The 21,126-nt window shown below is 48.9% G+C and overlaps 7 protein-coding genes across 7 annotated transcripts; 3 read left to right on the top strand and 4 right to left on the bottom strand.

Annotated features, from left to right (window-relative positions):
• Nucleotides 1-2,315: 2,315 nt before the first annotated feature.
• NFIA_112730 (uncharacterized protein) lies at nucleotides 2,316-5,376 on the top strand (the record flags this gene model as incomplete). The annotated part of the gene is made up of 6 exons (XM_001262645.1): nucleotides 2,316-2,719; nucleotides 2,827-3,129; nucleotides 3,189-3,297; nucleotides 3,405-3,487; nucleotides 3,654-3,839; nucleotides 3,927-5,376. 6 exons carry the CDS (start codon nucleotides 2,316-2,318, stop codon nucleotides 5,374-5,376), a joined length of 2,535 nt encoding a protein of 844 aa, XP_001262646.1.
• Nucleotides 5,377-7,688: 2,312 nt separating this feature from the next.
• On the bottom strand, nucleotides 7,689-9,392 carry NFIA_112720 (tubulin beta chain; the record flags this gene model as incomplete). The annotated part of the gene is made up of 7 exons (XM_001262644.1): nucleotides 7,689-8,085; nucleotides 8,145-8,479; nucleotides 8,526-9,036; nucleotides 9,086-9,127; nucleotides 9,192-9,217; nucleotides 9,281-9,304; nucleotides 9,381-9,392. 7 exons carry the CDS (start codon nucleotides 9,390-9,392, stop codon nucleotides 7,689-7,691), a joined length of 1,347 nt encoding a protein of 448 aa, XP_001262645.1.
• A 1,666-nt stretch (nucleotides 9,393-11,058) lies between these two features.
• NFIA_112710 (putative mitochondrial phosphate carrier protein (Ptp)) lies at nucleotides 11,059-12,165 on the top strand (the record flags this gene model as incomplete). The annotated part of the gene is made up of 4 exons (XM_001262643.1): nucleotides 11,059-11,186; nucleotides 11,250-11,669; nucleotides 11,726-12,078; nucleotides 12,134-12,165. 4 exons carry the CDS (start codon nucleotides 11,059-11,061, stop codon nucleotides 12,163-12,165), a joined length of 933 nt encoding a protein of 310 aa, XP_001262644.1.
• A 1,057-nt stretch (nucleotides 12,166-13,222) lies between these two features.
• On the bottom strand, nucleotides 13,223-13,708 carry NFIA_112700 (SRPBCC family protein; the record flags this gene model as incomplete). Its single annotated transcript, XM_001262642.1, has 1 exon — nucleotides 13,223-13,708. The coding sequence occupies one exon, from the start codon at nucleotides 13,706-13,708 to the stop codon at nucleotides 13,223-13,225; it is 486 nt and encodes a 161-aa protein (XP_001262643.1).
• A 923-nt stretch (nucleotides 13,709-14,631) lies between these two features.
• On the bottom strand, nucleotides 14,632-15,402 carry NFIA_112690 (alpha/beta fold hydrolase; the record flags this gene model as incomplete). The annotated part of the gene is made up of 1 exon (XM_001262641.1): nucleotides 14,632-15,402. The coding sequence occupies one exon, from the start codon at nucleotides 15,400-15,402 to the stop codon at nucleotides 14,632-14,634; it is 771 nt and encodes a 256-aa protein (XP_001262642.1).
• A 1,568-nt stretch (nucleotides 15,403-16,970) lies between these two features.
• NFIA_112680 (MFS transporter) lies at nucleotides 16,971-18,517 on the top strand (the record flags this gene model as incomplete). Its single annotated transcript, XM_001262640.1, has 4 exons — nucleotides 16,971-17,107; nucleotides 17,158-18,178; nucleotides 18,223-18,343; nucleotides 18,390-18,517. 4 exons carry the CDS (start codon nucleotides 16,971-16,973, stop codon nucleotides 18,515-18,517), a joined length of 1,407 nt encoding a protein of 468 aa, XP_001262641.1.
• A 254-nt stretch (nucleotides 18,518-18,771) lies between these two features.
• NFIA_112670 (sugar transporter) lies at nucleotides 18,772-20,301 on the bottom strand (the record flags this gene model as incomplete). Its single annotated transcript, XM_001262639.1, has 1 exon — nucleotides 18,772-20,301. The coding sequence occupies one exon, from the start codon at nucleotides 20,299-20,301 to the stop codon at nucleotides 18,772-18,774; it is 1,530 nt and encodes a 509-aa protein (XP_001262640.1).
• Nucleotides 20,302-21,126: the final 825 nt, after the last annotated feature.

Here is a 21,126-nt window from a genome sequence, read left to right as displayed (position 1 = left end):
GAGACGAGCAAGTCCAGTAGTTCGGCTACTAGCCTACTAATCTGGAATCCTCATCGGGACGCTCATTTTCTGTTTTGCTCGGGTCTTTCCCGATCAGAGACCAACCTACTCAGAGCTCTAGCTCTATATAGCATGATGGGAGTCACAGGAGGCTAACAGCTAACTATACTTACCTACTCTATAAGCTAAAGTTAGCATAGTGAGCTACCTAATTTATAATTACCACACAGCTCCTGGGCTAATTCTAGAGCCTATTAGATATATTCTAGGTTAGCACTATAGGTAGTAACCCCTAACCTGTATACTACTGCTGCTTGCTTACAGGGCTTATTTAATAAGAGAGAACACTAGGCTAAGCACCTCTTAGGGTGATCAGATCATCCAGACAGAGATAGAAGCTATGGGTGTTATACTAGGTATATCTACAGGGCATAGGGACAATCAGACCTACCATGGATGTAGTGTATATAAGATAGTAGGCTTAGTAGCAGCTTACCCAGCTACTAGCAGGGACCTGCCGCCACTCAACCAATAGGGCTGACAGATGCGTGAATGAAAATAATAATAATAATCATAATAAATCTACCATGACCCGTGGGGTTAATGTTATATCATCACATGTTACTCAAGCATGTCGAAATAGACTTAGGTAGGCCCTATCATCCCTTGCGATGATGTTAGCCACTAGTCAGGTGGCCCTCATAGCACTATCTTTAGGCTTAGGATAGAATCTTGTAACATGCCCTGTCCTCCCATAGTTATGATATTTTATGTCTGGGTTGATTTTCTTAAAGTCCATACTTTCAACTTTCTTATAGTTCACAGCGGTCATAGTCTCAGCTGGATCTAAATACTTTATCAATTGAGCATTTCAAACTCCCAAAGTCATCTGATCAAAAGCACACTAACTCTGGCCTGTGGACGACTATCGCAACTAGCGTGGAGCCCCGATAGGCTCAAAGAGATCAACCATCCAGCGGAGTTCGACAGCTGAGGTGATTGTGGCCCACAGATGTTATCACTAGTCATTACTTAGTTACCTCCTTGTTGTTGCCCAAGTTTGAGTGAAATGCCTGACTCAAATTGCTCAAGGCCTGCAGAATCCAGTCATCCCTTTTTCCTACCATTGCACGTGGGAACTAAGACCTCAATCGGCTATCATAACTGAAAGGAAAGACGCCGCGGAGAAAGCAATAATTGAGAGTGGGCTCACTAATGCAGGTAATTCATGTAATATGGCCACGTGTCCTATCATATACAAAGGGACCCAGCTAAGAAAACAAAGACTAGCTTTCATAAAGTTAGACTTAGAGTAACCCATACATTAGCCTGTTAGACTCAGATTTCGTGGCGAACACCTTCTTGTTCCACAGAAGCTGCAATTAGACTGGCTTACCCAATCCACAGATCCACACCCAACCCACCCAATCCACGCTATGGGTTGGATAAGGGTTGGCCCTGATCCAACCCACATGGGTATGGGTGGTTGATACCCAACCCAGATGGGTGTAGATAAACCATTTAGGTACATGTGACGAGCAGAATTTAGTGGGTATATAGGTTTTATAGTTTATCTATAATATTCTCTTAATAGGAGATTGTTCCACCTACTAAAAGTAGTATAGTTTGAAATTATATGCTAATTATAGGTAAAAGAGGTTATCTATAATCTAACCCATATAGATTAGGAGGTGGATAACTAATATCATAGGTTTCCCTAAACCCATACGGGTTGGGTTGAACCCCATGTGGATTAACCCATATCCACCCCACAGCCAGTCTAGCTGCAATTGCCAAGGGACACCGCGGAATGTTGGGAGTGATGCACAGCTGATTGAGGACTGATCATGTAGAGTGATTTCGAGGTCCTTGACAAGCAGTAGCAGCTTGAAACTGCTTGAACCAGCTTATCATCCTATCAAACAGAGAGTGTTTCCTTTAGGATCTTGATAAGTAGGTGAAATTCGGAAAAGTCGAGATCTGGAGAGTACTACGGTGAATGAAAGCCTACTGTACGTAGTATGTATTTACAGAGGAGCTTATTCATGCAGAGCTGCCCAATTAGTTATTGATGGGTCTCTTGTGGCAGTTCTGCGAGAAATACGAAGTCTGCCTTTTGCTTCTTGTCAGCTGCGCCCCTCTCCCGCCGCCAGCCCCGGAGGAAAAAAAGGGCACCGGACTCCACCGTTGATGGTTTCTCGGGCAGAGGTAAATAGGGGTGACATAAGACTACTGTCGCTCATCCTTCGTGTACTCCTCTCGCTGTTCTCGTCTGCAGTTACTTCCGTCATCCTCCAAAAGCTTTGAGCGTCAACATGTATTTCAGCATCAACAAATCAAAGAACATCTATATCCAGACTACAGAGAAAACCGATGACCCCCACAGTGGTGCTGGTGCAACCTACCTCCATGCCACCTGCCAAGCAAATGATGGCAGTTGGGTGGAAAACTCGACCAGACTGGATGACAAAATCTGGTATGACCCCGACCACAAGAGGTGGACTCTAGGAAATCCGGACTGGGAAGGCTGGTGGACGACCCTTCCGGATGGGCAGCCGCCCCCGTTGCTCATCGATCAGGTGAAACCTGGTACACTACAGCTCAAAGGTGGCAACCTCTTGACAGCCACGCTCACTCAGGATTATGGTGGTAAGGATATGGCGATTTGTCTCGATTTCTTCTTCAGCAACAACGATGGAAAGCTGGAATATGATGGCCTGTACGACTAAACCCTTTTTCCCTCGTCTCTTATCTATACATACATACATACATATATGTGTTGTGTTGTGTTGCTAACCTGAGTAGTCCCAAAGACATTCGTAATAGAATGGTCAGATACAAGTGTCGCGATGAAGCTCTGCTCCGCGGTTTTGTTATTGGAATAGATGGCAAGCTCCATTACCAAGAGATCGACTTGGGTGACCATTACGAGAACGACAATGGAAGAATCAAGCAGAAGAGAAACGGCAACTTCTTCATGACCTCTGACGGGTGGCTCGTCAATTCCGAATTTGAACTGCAGGCGCACCTTGAATACAAAAACCTTGGTGGAGGTTGGATCACGGCTAAGTACCCTCTCTATAAGGATATCAAGGTCGCCGATGACGGAAGCTTATCGATTGATGACCCGTAAGTACCGCGTATCCTGCACGTTTGAAGAACATCCCATCTAACACAACCTTTTACAGCGACGATTACCCGTTTTTCTCCCTGCATGGTGCCTTTTTCAGATTCCTAGAGGACATTCCAGTGCTTGGGTACTTTATTGCTGGAATTGATCACCTAGCAGGTGAATATGTAGGTAATATGTCTTTGTTAAATCACTTCATGTTGTTACTAAACATATGTCTAGGATGAGGCCGAACGCGCCATTGCTGAATGCACTTATTCGACTATAGTACTAGCGAGCACCATTGCCTGCGGAACCCTGGGTGGACCCGCGGGAGCTGCTCTCGGGACAGCAGTTGCTACATTGGCTGCCCCATATGTTAGATCTGCTCTCTCTCATAATATAGCTGATCCAAAAATGCGAAGCGAATTGACAGCGGTCAGTATATATCAAGTTCTCTCGAATGAAATCTTGGTCGTTACAGGTCAGTGATCCGAAAGAGGAGGAGATTCGTTGAGGTTCATTCAAGCGCACTCTTTTACAGAGCTCTTATGGCTGACACCTTTTTGTTTCACGGCGCAGGGTCAACCATTGGGATGATCGGCTCGGCATTTGGGGAACTTCTGGCAGAGGAGCTTGCGGCCGAAGGCTTTGACAAACTTTTTAGTACCATTGGAGGCTGGTTGGGAAAAAAGGGATTCAAAAAGCTCACCACCAAGGAGATGCAAAAGTCTGATATCCTTCTCAACCTCCTTTCCACCTCTTCTTCTCTGGCAGATTTTGGACCTATTCATACTGAGACTAACTTTTGAGGCAGAATCGTCGACACCATCATTGACGCCATGGGAAAGGGAGAATCGGAAGACACCGTGCAGGCAAAGATTCGCGCATTTGACCAAGAGCTGAGGGAAAAATATGCGTACGCGCTAAGCTCGGTAGTGAGGGACGCCTGCGCCGCGGTCGAGGGCTCGGTGCAAACAGCCATTGAGGACGTCGAACAAGAAATCAAGAGTCAAATTCAATTACCGGACTTTCTGGAGGATGTGGCACAGAAGCTCAGACAAGCGGTGGAGGAGACACTTGCAGACGCCCTGCAGCAACTAGCGTCCAAGGCAAAGATGGAAGGAATCGAGGATTATGAGCGTTCACGTGATCCACGAACCGTACAGGGCTCGTATACATTCGAGGTGTGGGACGCAAGGGAAAAGGTTGTGGCCAAGGTTCCCGAAGCGGTCCACGAGGCTATTCCAGACGTCGCGCAGCAAGTCGCAGCGGAGGTGGCAGTGGAAAAGACGGTAGAGAAAGCAGTGGAGAATACTGTGGGCCGCGTCAGAGACCTTGCAAGATCGGCAATCAGTGATGCGATTTCTGAACTGCGATCGGTCCGACTGAGCGCTGACGATCTGGAGTACGCAGATTTGAACTTCGACATACACAAGGATGTGGAAGATGCAGTGCAAAAGTCTGTGGATCAGGCGCAGAATCGGGTGGTGGAGGCAGCGAAAGCAGCCGCTGAGGCTGTGCAGGCCAAGGCCCAGAAGTTGTTGCAAGAGGCACTACCAGAAGCAGAAAAGAACGCAGTGCAGAAGATAGAGCAGGACATCCAAAAACGTATGGACGACGCAAGAGAAGACGGTTTTATGTATGGCTTTGGGGGTGTGCGAGAGCTTCCGATGAGTCCGGCTGATTTAGCCTTGAAAGATTTAGAGAAGGGTCGAGAAGCAAGGGAGAAATGGGGGAAATTGTGCGACGAAGTGGTGAAGAAGGTCAATCAAGCAGTGAAAGAGGCAGCTGAGAAAGCTTTGCAAGAGGTAAGGCAGGAAGTGATCAAAGAGGCAGAAGGGAAATTCGACATGGCTCTGCAGAAGATGAGTAACGAGGCAGAGGAGGAGAACTTCGACAAGGTCGCACAGGCACACGCATATGACGAGGTCAAGAAACTGGGAGAGAAGATCGGGCAGTGTGCTGTGAAGAAGCTCAATGACGCAGCAGAGCAAATTGTGAAGCAAATTATACAGCAGGCCCTACACGAAACTTGGGTCCCCCCATATCTGCTTCCACGTGCAGCACAGGAAGACGCGCGGACAATAGTGCGGGAGACAGAACCAAAAATCAAGATGGTAGTCCAGGACACGATCGAAAGCGAAAAGGATAAGGCAACATCAAAACGGATTCAGAGAAAAAATGCACCAGGAGAACGCCACAACCCCTTTGACAAGGGCTTCCCGCACCCACATAAGCCTACCGGAATTCACCCGAGATTTTGACACTGGACATGGATGCCGGTGCACACGCTAGAATAGGTGTTGAGGTTTGTTTGGTTTCTAGTGCTGTTGGACTCAGGGGTGGGCCATCTGACCTATCTAGGTGTCTCTCCAGCGCATGCCAGGCGTTGGAAGCCACATTCAGAAAGCTCATAAGGGATCACACCGATCTGGGCGCTCAAGATTGTATGACGATGATACCAAACTATTAGCAAAGTGAAAAGGTCGAGACACACAGCTGACTGGTTGAAATCAGACCCTATCAGCGAAGTTTTTAGCAACTTTAACAGCCTGTTGAGTTCTGGCACTCAATAATAATATAGCAGTAACCACATCGCGCACACCCCAGACCCCACTCAACAAGTATCTGCAGAGCAAGCAAGCATCAAGGGCAGCGCAGTGCTATTCCTGTGTATACAAACTTATAGCGGTCCTATTAGGACAGATGCTTCAGAGCCTGTTAGCACTGCGACTATGAACAAAACATCCTACCTAGGAATTTAAGCACTTCCAAGACAACGCAGAACATGAACAATTTAGAAGCACAGGAGGGCAACTTCTCCCACATAAGTCACATCCTGAAGAATCTCTGACTGGGAGACCTGTATGCTCCTCTAAACCCTTTTGGTCATGCACTTAATTCCACCATCATACTCTGAATTAGCAGCAGATTGCTTGGCAGGATGGAACAGCTGCTTGGAATACCTCCCAGGCTTAGAGGTGGGAGTATATCATCTGGGACTTCATCAGAGCAGGTGGGGCTTGATCAGCCTACACTACAAGATGGAAGCTCGTTCAGACATCCTTATCATGCTTGCCAGCTCGCTTCATCGCGTTAATATAGGAAGATAAGGCAAGCATGTACAACAAATCTGCTGTGATGTACTTCCAGCACTGTCCTGACGCAACCTTTGGCCTCACAAAGAACAATTCTTGACCCTGACTGCACACCCTGAGGTTGATGTACCTTTTGCCTATCAGTCGGCCATCACTCGGTCTATATTTCACTGACGGATGTAGTTGAATGTGTTCTGCGTGGATTAGAGATAGGTAGCATCACATTTCTTTGTGAAGAGAACCCAGACAGAGTGAGTATTCAGCCTTTAACAAATGCCTTTTTGAATCTTCTGATGCTGGGGGTCATTCTCATAAACGAGTCTACTATCCCTTGTTGAGATGGATGAACGCAATCTGCGCATGGGACATTTCCACTCTGGATACTCTGCCATCGTATCATGAAAATGCTCTCTCAATGCCGCGATAGAATGTTGCAGCTGGCAGCCGTGTCCATCTCTCTTCCCTTAGACATATGCGTATTGCTCATGGTCTAACATGTTTATAGACAATTAATACTTTTATAAATAATTTATAGTAATTCGCATCAAATCAACCTATATCTAATATATTAATTTGATATCTATAGGGCTGAATGAGTGGGGGCTAACAATCACAACAATAATGGGTGTTGACTGTTTAGGGTTGGTTATACTTATATAACCACGCTTCATCAGACCGCTGTCTCAGGAACCAGTAGATATCGAATACTCATAGTATCTATTGGAGGGATACTCATTAATTCGCAGCTTATTTGATTACACAAACTACCTACTCCTGCCCGTCAATTTCGATATATCCGTTGTGACTTCTATCATGGCTTGGATGTACTCTCCCTACCTAATTCTTTAGTCGTCATGCCTACAGCAACATATGCAAAGATGGCGTGATGTGCGCTAGCTATCTCTTGATTGAGTACATCGAGGAAGAGTAACGGAAAATGCTTTCAAACCTGGCCTGTTAAGCAGTTTGATGCTAGGCTAAGAACCAACTTGTTCCGCGACGTCTCGCGGATATTATCACTGAGCGTCACCCGGATCTCCTTACCAAAAATAGGCTCCTTTTATAAAGATCGGAAGTTTGCTCTTATGGCTGACGGTCGCCCACCTTTACTAGTAATTCAGGACCTGAAAACCGAAGAGGTTCGCACAGATATACCGGGCACTACATTTATTCCACGGTTGACTCATGTGTGCCCGATTTCCTTCGCATACATGACATTCGATTGCGATATCAACCAATGCGATCAATGGTACAGAGGACGCTATCTACCAGACCTCTGCCTTGACCGCAATGCGGAGAGAACGGCACTACTAGATTATTAGCTGACTGAAGTTCCATTCCTGTTTAAGACGGTGAGTATCGTAAACAATAGGAGGAATTCCAGGCAAGCTCCCCAGAGAGACAGAGAAAGGAGTGACAAGCTTGAAGCTGAATAGGGTTACTGTCGATCTTGCACGAGATGGTGAATTTCAGAGGGTTTATTCCTCGGCCTCATATGCCTCCTCCTCGGCATACTGTTGCTCCTCTCCGTCGGAGATACTGGCCTCCTGGTATTGTTGATATTCGGACATCAAATCATTCATGTTACTTTCCGCCTCGGTGAATTCCATCTCATCCATTCCCTCGCCGGTATACCAGTGCAAGAAGGCTTTGCGGCGGAACATGGCCGTGAACTGGGTCGCCACGCGCTGGAAGAGCTCCTGGACAGACGTGGAATTGCCCACAAAAGTGGCCGACATTTTCAGGCCCTTTGGAGGCACAGAGCAGAGAGCTGTTTGAACATTATTTGGGATCCATTCCACAAAGTAACCGGAGTTCTTAGTATGGATACTGAGCATTTGATCATCGACTTCTTTCATGGAGATCTTGCCGCGGCTGAGACTGATTAGCTTTTTTTTGGGGGGCGGCGGATTTTGGGTAGGAGAAAAGCGTACAAAAGGGCTGAGCAGGTCAGAAAGCGGCCGTTTTGAAAGTTGCAAGCCGTCATCATATTCTTGGAATCAAACATCTGCTGCGTGAGTTCTGGAACACTCATTGCGCGGAAGGACTGGGCTCCTCGACTGGTCAATGGAGCAAAGCCCACCATGAAGAAATGCAGCCGGGGAAAGGGAACCATATTAACCGCCAGCTTCCGAAGGTCGGAATTCAGCTGTCCTGGGAACCGAAAGCTGGCAGTGATGCCGGACATGACCGTGGAAACGAGATGGTTGAGATCGCCATACGACGGGGAAGACAGCTTCAGCGTCCGTGTACAGATATCATAGAGCGCCTGTGCTTGTTAGCTCGCATCGGCGTGGAATAATCAGGACTGATACCTCATTGTCGATGCAAAACGTCTCATCTGCGTGCTCGACCAACTGGTGGATTGACAGCGTCGCATTGTACGGCTCCACCACGGTATCAGAGACCTTGGGGGATGGCAGGACCGAGAATGTTGCCATCATCCGATCAGGGAATTCCTCCCGGATCTTGGAGATGAGAAGCGTGCCCATGCCAGCTCCCGTTCCGCCGCCCAGAGAATGGGTGATCTGGAATCCTTGCAGATAGTCACAGCTCTCCGCCTCACGGCGAACAACATCAATGACTTGATCCACCAGCTCCGCGCCTTCCGTGTAATGACCCTTTGCCCAGTTGTTGCCCGCGCTGGACTGCCCAAACACAAAGTTATCAGGTCGGAAAAGGGCTCCGTGGGGGCCGGAGCGAATGGCATCCATTGTTCCCGGTTCCAAGTCGACGAGGACCGCTCGAGGGACGTATTTCGAGTTGCCGACCTCGTTGAAATAGACATTCATCCGCTCCAGCTGCTGGTCGGATGAGGCATTGCACCTGTGGTAGTGTCAGATAGATCGTAAGCGACAGTGACCGGATCACTGACATGCCGGACTCATCGAGACCGTGTTCGCCGGAGATGGTTTGCCTGGGCCGTGTCAGAGGTAAGAACGGTAGAATCAGGGAGTAATAGACAGTTATGCTGGAATTACCAAAAGGCAGCACCAACTTGGTTACCCTGCGAAGAAGTATCATTGCTTAGCATTACTTCAATTTCTCATGAGAACGGGAATTGACTCACGCATTGGCCGGTTTGAAGATGAACCTATTTTCAGTATAATCGAAATCAGAGGTCAGCGATCTCGACGACAGGATATTCCGAAGTCAGTGAGCGGACTCACAATTTCACGCATGTTGATGGACAGATACGAGAATTCAGATTCGAGAATGAAGGCGAGTTGGGTATAGGAGACAATTGTAGGATAGGAGAACAAGAGCTGGTGGGAGTTGGGAGGTCAGGCTTCCATAAAAGACCGACTAGTGATTTCCACGCCGCTAGTAAGATACAGATACAGACAGAGCTAAGCTACGCTACGGTATGGTATGGACAGGAATAGGACATCTGATATCATGTCATGCCTGCATTATGGCATCTCTTGACCCAGCCTGCCATTCGTGGAAAATCATCCATTTGCAGACTAGCCAGGATTATCAGCTAGAAGATTGGACAAAGGACCATGACAGCGCACAGTAGCTAACCTGACTCAGTATGGATGTATCTGTGTCCATGTATATTTGTATACATGGGAGCAAGAGAATGCCAATGGTGTAAAGTTTGGCTTGGTGGGGTTTTAGGAATATATCAATGTCATATAATCATATTCATCCACTATCTACATAATTATAATTCTGTACGGATACCAGTCCACTTCGCTGGGTAGTGATGGGTTTATAAGTTCTTTGCTCAGCTGTCTTAGTATTTTGATTTGCGTATTATAGAATTATAATACCGCTAGCTAGGCTAAAACGGTGTCTGGTCGATGTCCTGCGCGGATAGTGAAGGATTACATACGGAGTACCAGATAACTAGCCCGACGTCTGCCGAACCAGGCAACCTGATACTTAGGATAGTCTGTCTAAATAGAAAGATCTGTCACCGTAAGGTCTGTGCTACGCGCCAGCAATCATGGTTCCTGACCGAGCTTCGGCGATTTCGGCGTTTCCCTGATTTAGCAGGGCTGGTCCTCTGACACCGCCCTATATAGCCGCGACGGTACAGTTGCAACTTGCGACACTAGCAGAAGACTTTCATCGCGCATTTCTGCTGCTGCATAAAGATGATGGGCGTCTTGCTTGTGTTCTTCGCCACTGCAGGCCTTGTCTGGTTTCTTGCAACGCCCCTTCGAACATAACTATGGCACATTCCGGGGCCTTGGTGACGCCGCTATACAGGTGAAATGGAAGTCTTTATCTCTTGTTTCAGCTGTCTAATGTTTCTCTAAACATTTTTCAGCTGCTTCATGCTTACAATGGACAGACATGCCAAGTCATTCAGCGCTTACACAAGGAATATGGTCCCGTGGTGCAATTTGGTCCACGAACCGTCATTTTCTCCAACCCCATCCATGATAAAAGTTATATGTGATCGACATAGGAGCTAAAACCTTGCCTAACTCTTCTAAGACCTTGGTGAATTGGCTGCCAGTAGCAGGTCAAGCTTTCTAGAGGCTATCGTCGACTCGTATAGCCCCCCACAATGTTTTGGCGATCTGGCCGGTGATACGGGAAGAGGGGCCAGCCGTCTTATGAGATATCTTCTCTACGCTCCCTAGCGCATCCGTGAGGCGGGCGTCACATCTTAAATACAATCGGAAAACACCGAAAAACCCCTAAGAACGCCGAAAAACGCCAATCACCTCAAACGCAGTGGGCCACCCTCCCCCTAGTCTGACTCTAACCGCAGTCGCAAGCTGTCAACAACTTGCTCTCAAACTTTTACTCTCATTTTTCCAGATCAGTAACACCTGTTCCTTTTTATATCCCCAATCCTTCGCGTCGCGCGCATCCATCACCCCCGCAATGGCTGCGTCTCCTGCTGTTGTGGCCCCCGAGAAGAAGCTTGAAGGCCTCAGCCTCTACTCTCGGTTCGCTTTTGCCGGTGCCGTCTGCTGTTCTGTCACTCATGGTGCCTTCACTCCAGTCGATGTGTAAGCTGCCCATCAGCTTCAGCTCCAGTATCCAATGTTCGCGACTTACTGATACTCCCACAGTGTCAAGACTAGAATCCAGCTCGACCCTGCCACCTACAACCGTGGCATGATTGGCGGTTTCCGTCAAGTCATCCAAAATGAGGGCGCCGGTGCTCTCTTGACCGGCATCGGCCCAACCTTTGCTGGTTACTTCATGCAGGGAGCCTTCAAATTCGGTGGTTATGAGTTTTTCAAGCAGCAATCGATCAACCTTCTGGGTCTTGAAAAGGCCCGTCAGAACCGTACTGCCGTTTACTCTGTCTCGGCTGCCTCCGCTGAGTTCTTCGCCTCTATCGCTCTCTGTCCTCTCGAGGCTACACGTATCCGTCTTGTCTCTCAGTCTGGCTTCGCAAATGGTCTAATCGGTGGTTTCGGCAAGATTCTCAAGAACGAGGGCATTGGTGCCTTCTACCGTGGTTTCGGTCCGATCCTCTTGAAGCAGTACGTTGGTCTCGATGATTAGTTTAGAGACTTAATAATAAGCTGATATGATACAGGGTGCCCTACACAGTGACGAAGTTTGTGGTTTATGAAAAGGTCGCCGAGGCTGTTTTTGCTCGTCTTGACAAGTCCAAGCTGTCCAACGGCGCCCAGACCGGAGTTAACTTGGGGTCCGGCCTCATTGCTGGTTTCGCTGCTGCCATCGTCTCTCAGCCCGCTGATACCATGTTGTCCAAGATCAACAAGACCAAGGGTCTCCCCGGCGAGAGCACCGTTTCCCGTCTCATCAAGATTGCTGGCGAGCTGGGTCTTCGTGGTTCCTTCGCTGGTCTTCCTACTCGTCTGTTCATGATCGGCGGTCTTACTGCTGGGCAATTCGCCATCTACGGTGACATCAAGAAGGCTCTTGGTAAGTCCGCTTACTTTCTTAGTTCCCCCGACCAAGGCTGACTTTGTACCCCTAGGTGCCACCAATGGTGTTGAGATCGCCAAGTAACGACCCATTACGAACATTCATAATTCAAATGGCTTAGAGAGGGATAGACGTGACTAGATCTATGGTTCTATTTGAGACTAAGTTGGAAAGCGTCCCTTTGTTGACTTCGAATTATCCCCTCTACCGGTGTCGTCCTCTGCGAACCTCCTCAGTTTTTAGTACATAGTCACATCAGGCTGGCATAAACAGCCATACGGCGGGCATTTTCGTCTTATTGAGTGATTACAATAGACTGTATATATTTGTCCTCTACATTAATTGAGCTCCTACATTCTCTTGAGGTCTAGAAATCTGTGCAGATGATTACTGGATCACCCTGTCGCAGCACAGAGACAATGTCATATGTAATTATGGGTAGCAATAGGTACATACACAGTAGAAAAGACCGACCTTAAGCGACAAGCAAATCGCTATACTAGCCACAATAAATATCTATGAGGCATTAACATAGCCATGCAGAATGAACTCATCCTGCGTTTACATAAGATGGCCTGAAATCTTGCTTATTAGGTGCAGTCAGCCATGGCCAATAAATCTACCTGCGTTTATATCGGGACATTACAACCTTAGTATCACCTCTATAATATGGACTGTCTCTAAGTTCACCAGTTAGATCGACTGGTCGGCGAACCCCACCGGATGCTTCAGCTATGCCACTTAGTGGACTCATGTGGAGACCTGGTTTGACATACATCAGACAGCTCGTCACCTAGGTCACCGAAAATGGCATATTCTATAAGGAAAGGCCGCATCTTCAGTGGTCACTAAAGCATAACTTTAGATATCATGCTTACTACTATTCCAGATATGCTTTCAAGCTCTATCGGCATCCCTAAATCTTTTATGGCTTTTTCAATGGAGCCAGTTTTCTAAATAATCATAACATTATCTCTTGCGTCTACTAAATCTGTAAATATTTTCCCACACTTGAGGATGGCCATGAAGGCATCTATATGTGAGGCCTGTCCGCGTGGTCATCAAATGGAGTACATTGAATGTTCTTCCATCCCATTCACGTCGAGATAGATCCAAAGAAACCCAAACATACTCAAGCGAATCAAATCTCTCCCTTTCGAGCGAGTTCCCTCATGGCACTAATTGTACCCTCGACAGCCCCCTTGCTCATCATCTTTTCCCTATCCCTCAACGCAGCCAGTTCCTCCTCCGAAGCACCTGGATGTCTCCACTCAAAAACATAGGTCATATACAGCTCCCCCTCTGCACCTTCACTGACAATGTTACTGATGGTACTCCCATCAGGTTGAACAAAATCAACCCGGGAGTCTTTGTGGGCCGTCACCGTCTCCTTGACTTTCCGCTGGTCTTGGCGAAAAACCACTTCGCGGATAGTGACGGGATTTCCAACTTCATCAACAGATTCACTGAGGACTGCCGTTGACTGAATGGCTGCTGGAACGAATGTCTCTGCGGAGCGGATCTTGAGGAGTAAACCATTCCAGATCTGACTGCGGGTGAGGATGGGATCGACACCGGGAGAATTTATGGGAGAAGTGAAAGCTATATTGGTTGTTGGGATGGCCATTTTGAGAGGATGTAATCTTAGTTAATGAGATGGATGAAGCAATTCCGATGAAGCGTAAGGTAGTCAGTCTATATAGATACCCAATACCCCGCTACAATCACCCCAAGAGTGGCTGACAAAGCTGCCGGTGTTTCGGACGGCGAGTGCTGACAAGCTGAGTAAGGTAAGCATACACGGCCCCATCAACTTGAAATGTCGTCAATATTACTGTTGCCCGAGTGGCCAGAATCAAATGATTCTAATTTTGAGCATCCACTGATTTATTAGGGTTTGCCTAGATGGCGTCAAACTCCAATGTCAAACAAAAGCCTTGTTCATATGGGAGACAACTTAAGAAGTACACTTTCAGTTTTCGAGGTCTATTATCTGAATGCGATGTGTTACATTCTATGAACAGGGCTAATTGATAATTATAAACTGCAAATGTATATCTCATAGCTGGACTGGCGAGATTGGCACGAAACAGTGGGGTAAACAAACTGCCCTAATGCTGGTGAACCACAAAATAAGGATGCTACCTAGAGAAAAACATATACTGAACTGCCTAATCAAGTTTGAGGATGTAACTGCAGCATGAAATGTTTCCAATTTCCAGGAGGAAAGTCTTATCTCATCTCCTGACCTGGGGTTGTATGATATACTTCATGCGCAAGTACACCACTCTAGTATTACTACCGGGTACAACATGTCTTCTGACAACGGCTAAATGATCTTCAAAATGCAGATGAGCACGCTCACTTTATAGTAGATGTCGTAGCCAATCCTATCCTCAGATTCAATTACATTAGCTGCCTCCCACTGCCATTGGGAAAGTATAGGCGCATGCTACACCTGGCTGTGATATACCTACTGTGCCTTAAACAGTCCTGTTGCATAAGTATGAATGACGTAGATTTCATCATATCATCAGCAGTACATGATCCTCAATTGGACGCCCCAACAAAGCTATCAATCAATCTTTCCAATTCTTCCGGTGCCTCTGTCGGAGGAAAGTGGCCCGCCCCCTGGAAAACCACCAGTCTGGAATTCGGCAAAGCGTCGATCATAGGCTGCACGCAGTGTTCCACTGGAACAGCCAGGTCTTTCTCCCCATGAACAATAACAGTAGGGACGGTGATCCTCCTGTACCCATCACCAATCTCAAAGGCCAACAGGCAGCTTGCATTGTGGCGGCGACCATACGCCGGCCACTTTGCAGCTTCAACGGCAATCGAACGATCCAGTCCCATGCTAGCGTAAAAGTCGACACATTTTGATGGTACATCGGCCCCTCCGGTGAGCGCCTCATAGGGAAGAAACTGGCCGGCAATCTTGCCATCATAATAAGTTGCAGTGTATATGATTTTGGAGACGTTGGTGGGATTCATCAGATAATAAGCGGAGGCGATATTACCGCCCATGGAATGAGTGACCAGGACAACGGGCTCATTGATCTTTGCAGCCTTTAACACTGCATCAAGGTCTGCAGCTTGCTGAGGAATGCTGTATGCATCTTGCGATTCAGGCTTCGATGACCGTCCATATCCACGAATGTCGTACGCAATGCACCGGTACTTAGTGATCAAGCGGGCAATTAGCGGTTGCCACAAATTGGCAATGCCCATATAGCCGGAGACGAGTACCAGTGTCGGGCCGGTGCCTCCGTGCACTTCATAGTAGATCTCTTGGGAATCGTTGGTTGTAGCGAAGGCCATACTGTTGAGGTGAACAGTTGTGTGGGATATAGAGTGGAGACCTGAATGATCAATTAAGCTGGTTGTTGTATGGTAACCATACAAGAGAGCGCATTTTATATCGCATACCCAGATCAGAGGATTCATGAAGTATTTCTCATCATGACAAATCTGGGACAGGATCACAGAAGGATCTGGAGACACTCCACTAAACCCACCGAACCATGAGATGATACCGGAAAAGGTTACGATGTGGATCCAACGGGTTACTGAGTTAAGCCTAACAAAGTTACCATAACTTGGACACGAGGTGGGAAATGTGGCATATCAATAGGCAATAGGTGCAGAGACTGCATGAAACTCATGAATACATCAGACGTCAGTCAAATGTTTACCTCTCAAGAGGTACGTACTATTATCGTATTGAATACATTATCTTCCATCGTGTTCTGAGCTAAGTTTGTCCTAGGTCCCAACACGAGTATATATATTCTACAGTAGTCTCTGTAGCAGCGGACATTGTATAGCACGAAAGAATATACACAAATCCCCTAGGCATGCATATCCAGATACATGTAACTTTCATAAAGACATCCAGTTCAAGCTTACTTTCTGCTAGGTCTTCTCTTGGCTTAATCCATGGAGCCGGGATCTCCTAGAGAATGACTAAGGAGCCAAGCCATGGATAACTAGTTAGTTATATTTCCCAGGGCGAAGAGGGACTTTTGGTTAGGTAATACGGAGATGCTGCATGCACCAATAGAAGAACGTAACCAATAGAAAGAGGCAAGGAACATCGCCGATTAATGCGAATCGGGGTCCACTGGAGGATCGTTTAAGGGGGAGATCCCGATTCGATCAAGGAAATTCTGGTGTTCCCGGATGGCAAATGTCTCTATGATTTTGCCTATAGATCATCTCTTTTTGCTCATTATGCAGCTATCAGTATTTACTTGGATCCCCTCTGATCCAACCCATGGAAGGTTGCCTTATCCTCTCAGCTGAACATTCCTAGCACCATGATGTTCGTGGACTTTGAGCAAGTCAGAACTTCAATGGACAAGACACTTCCCGTCATCGTCGACCCCAATGAGGATATCAGGAACAAATTTATTCATAGAATCTTCGTGATGATCTTGCTTGGGTGCAGAGAACGAAGGCTCGATCAGACGTAGAAAAGGTTCTGAGACAGAAGAGTCAAGCCCTGGAGGAGATGATGTTGAAATAGTAACGTGAGCTACCAGTTTATATACAGCAATAAGGTCGGTCTCTTGACTTTGGCCTTAAAGCGATCATACTCAGGAGTGGCATTCACATCCCATTAAATCCACAAGGATTATGTCACCGGGTATCGGCACCCAAGTGTCCATTCCATTGCCTGGATTATGTCACTTCTCGTCGCCGAAATAGTGGGTCCCATGCATTCGATATATAGAGAAAGAGAGATAGGAAGACAACAGCCTCGTCAGGTCCAGACATGGACTACTGCGCAAGTCTGCCGATTGACCCGGGATAGGTAGGATATATACTCTGAGTATCTCGCTCTTTTGCAATATTCTCATCATATCATGCAGTCAAGCATCCCTAACATGGCGCCTTCCCCTGCCGAGTCCAAACAAGAGCTCGACCTTCCAGAATGGTCGGTTGACCCAGCAAATGCGAGAAACTGGAGTCTGGGAAAGAAACTATACAACACTGCCGTCCCGTCCTTGCTCTGTCTTCTTGTGTCAGTATCTAGTGTCTTATGACAAAATCTCTCCGCGCTGACAGATATAGATCCTTCGCTCTGGCCATCTACTCGCCATCCCATGCTAAGGTCCAAAAAGAGTTCAACACCAACACCACTTTGTCCCTCCTCCCGTTCACCCTCTACGTCTATGGACTCGCCTTTGGGCCCATGGTCTCCGCCCCTCTGAGCGAGACCTACGGTCGACGATTCATCTATGTCTTCATCACTCCGGTAGCTCTGCTCTTCATCTTGGGCGCCGGTTTTGCCAAGAATCTGGCCACGCTCGCCGTCTGCCGGTTGCTGGCTGGAATTCTCATCTCTGCGCCTCTCGCCGTGGGCGCCGGAACTATCATGGATATCTGGACCGGCGTGTACACGAACCGCGGGGTGATGCTGCTGATGGCGATCGCATTCATGGGACCCGCGCTGGGCTCGCTGGTCGGCGGCTGGATCGCAGAGTACAAGAACTGGCCCTGGTCCCAGTGGACGTCACTGTTCCTCGGGGCTGGTATCTGGTTCTTCTCGCTGGGTGCGCAGGAGACCTATCCGGGCCCCATTATCCGGCGCAGAGCGAAGAAGCTGGGACTGCCTGTGCCACCGGCACCCATCCCCAGTGGTCTTGCGGGACTTCGCTTCCTGGTGATGGTGACACTGGCGCGGCCGGTCTACATGCTGCTGACTGAACCTATTGTTGCGCTCTGCTCGCTCTATGCGTCGCTGAACTTCTCTGTGCTGTTCTGCTTTTTGGCCTCGATTCCGCTAATTTACAGCACCATTTATGACTTCTCACCGGGCCAGTGTGGGCTGGTCTTTATTGGGATCCCGGTTGGCTGCGTGGTTGGCACCATCGCCCTGATTCTCATCGACTCGTACACCTTGACCAAGCATCGTGCCCGAAACTTGGATGTGCCTCCGCCTCCGGAGCGCCTGCTCTGGGGAGCGATGGTGGGCAGTCCCCTGATGCCGGCATCGTTATTCTGGTTTGCCTGGACCGCTCGGCCGGGGGTGCATTGGATGAGCAGCATCACAGCGACGGGATTGTTTGCTTGTTCCAACATTCTCATCTTTGTAGGTTCCCCCCACCGTCGTCTTGTTCAATGCTAACGAGCCAGGTGTCGACGGCGTTGTACCTCACCAACGTCTACGGAGCCAAATACGGGGCCTCAGCGCTGGCAGCCAACGGTCTGCTGCGCTATTCAGTTGGAGGGTCTTTTCCCCTGTTCACGATTGCTAGTATGTGTTCAACTTTATTACTCGAGAGTCTTACTGACCATTGTAGTGTACAATAATCTCGGGTACAGCTGGGCCTCTAGTCTCCTGGCCTTTCTGGCTGTTGCATTCGTGCCCCTGCCATGGATTTTCTACCGGTTTGGAACCAGAATTCGTCAGTCAAGTGCTTATACCTAGATGATACTGTCTTGTATTTCAACTATCGACACTCATGTACTTAGTGTCGGGGTAGCGCCTCGTCTGGCCGGATCTTGCGTGTATAGAGAATTTGCATAGATAGAGCATCAACGGTTGATCAGCCAGTTCATTCCATTTGTGCCTTATTTCTCATCGTGGGAAAGCCTTTATACGATTTCAATCTCAGCTTGCAAAGCAGTGCTCAAACGTACCCATTCATCTACAATTCATGACCATAAATATCCATCCATCTATCAAGCTTCGTCCACATACTCGATCGCTGTCTTCTGCTCCAAGGCAGCCTCATCTGGCACACGGCAGACGTACGACGCAAAGGACCTGGTCGGCAGCCGCTCCTGAAACATCTCATCTATCTCCTCGAGCGAGCGCTGCCGCAGCTCCGGAACAATAAACCACACAAAAGCTGCCGCCAGAACAGAAAACGAGCCATAAATAAAAGCCACTCGGCCCCCAATCGCCTCCTGAGTAAACGGATTGACAAACACTATTACCAGACCAGTCCCGTACCCCGCGAACCCCGTCAGCGCCACCATCTTCTCACGCACCTGTCGCGGCGGCACCTCGGCCGCCAGCACCCACGGCAGCGGGCCCCAGGTGATCTGGAAGCAGAAGAACCACAGCATCAGCATGACGACCATGGCGACCTGCATGGCGTAGGATATGCCCGCGGCGCCGTGTGCAGTCAACCCCCCGATGACAAGCATACAGACGCCCAGCATCCCTGCCGCATACAGCAGCACGCTGCGCCGGCCCAGCCGGTCAGTCGTGAACATGCTAATCAGGTTCGCCGCGATGCCGATGACATAAACGACCACCGACAGCAAGAGCACCTCCTTGAACCCGATCTGCTGCAGGAACACCGCCTGGTAGTTCGACACAAAGGATATGCCCTGCGCCTGCTGGAAGATTTGAGCCCCGAGGCAGATGATCGTCCGACGCCGGTTCACCGGGTCAGTGAAGCAGGCAGCCCACGAGGCGTTGGCAGAAGCACTGCCCTCGCGCTGCTCCTGGAGTTGTTGCTGCAGCAGGGAGACCTCCGCTTCGGCGGGGAAGTCGGGCCCGCGGAGCTTGCGCAGCGTGGCGGCTGCTTCGTCAAGTCGACCGCGGGAGATGAGCCAGTGCGGGGATTCTGGGAGGAAGGGGAGACTGAGCCAGCCGATGGCGGGGATGGCGATCTGCGCGACGACCACGCCGCGCCAGGCCCAGTCGCTGGGGATGTGCTGGCACAGGTAGACGATGAGGGCCGCGGTGAACCCGCCAACCATGAGGAAGGCGTTGTACGTGCCGGCCATGAGGCCGCGGAGGGCCGGCGGAGCGCATTCGCCCTGGTAGGCGGGGATGACATTCGTGGCGATTCCGCCGCCAAAGAAGACGACAGCTTTGCCGACGATGAACTGTGCGTAGCTGGTCTGAGTTGTGGACTCTATTATCACCCCAACAGCCACGATGAAGCTCTGGATCCACAAGGACTTCTTGCGTCCGAGATGTTCGTTCAGCGGCGAGCCACAGAGCAGGCCGAGGATCACCCCAGCGTAGCCCAGTCCTGTGCCGAGGGACTGCTGGCTGGAGGTGAGGGACCACCTCTGCTGCACGGGGTCAAAGGGCCCAAACGTGCGGGCAAATTGCGAGGAACTCATGATGCCGGACCACCAGCCCGAGTCAAAGCCAAATCCGGCAGAGGACAAGGAGCCAAAGATAACGATGACCCAGATGATCCCGGGGATGCCACGGGCGGATCCAGCGGACCCAGAAGTGAATGACATATTGACAAGCAGTGATAATGTGAAGAGGAATGACTGTATAGAGAGAGGAGAACCTGGAGATTCTCGTTGGCAAACTGCCGCCTTTAAGCATGGCCCCAACTTTGTCCATGTTCCTTTGATTCCCGTCTTATCGTGGTATCCACATCTATACTGTGTCCTCTGATCGATTGAATAACTTGGAATCAGACTGTCATCATCGCTCACTTCGCCGGTCCCATTGTCTGACGGTCTGACGGGGACAGCTGACTACCCAGTCATGTCGAGTCATACTGGACACCGAACTTAATCCTTCGTATAGTTGCCCCGGTCTAGAGACCAGTGGCGCCTTGGTCATCTTGGTCCACGGGAAGGATTCATTACCCTGCCAAGAGAGCTTATTAGTATTATTCTTGGTATGAAGCACAAGAAGACTTGCTAGTTGCTACCTACAGCAGTCAACCTCCCCTGTGGTCATGATCTGGATTGACCATAGAAATGAGTATACTTCCCCAGATTGGAAAACGTGGTCATGGCATGCATCCATCCCCGACATATTTCCGCAGAGCCTCTGCACCCACAGCTGCATCCCAGTCTGGGGTCTGTACCGTGGGGAGGGTACCAGTCTGTTCGGATCCGAACTAGTCTCCATTTCTGGATACGTACCGCGTCAAGTGTATACTAGATATTCGGCCAATCATTCTAGATCAAATAGCCAAACTCTGATCAAGCCAGACCCGCCAATTCGGCGGGTGGCGGGACGGTGCCATGAGCCCATGATTATGATTGACGGGATATGCAGTCGGATCAGAACGGCGCCCCACTATATCGCCGACCCTGTACCAAGGC

This window comes from Aspergillus fischeri, genomic scaffold, assembly GCF_000149645.3.
Source record: "Aspergillus fischeri NRRL 181 1099437636259 genomic scaffold, whole genome shotgun sequence".
Taxonomy (NCBI): domain Eukaryota; kingdom Fungi; phylum Ascomycota; class Eurotiomycetes; order Eurotiales; family Aspergillaceae; genus Aspergillus; species Aspergillus fischeri.
This window is presented reverse-complemented; position numbering and strand designations above follow the sequence as displayed.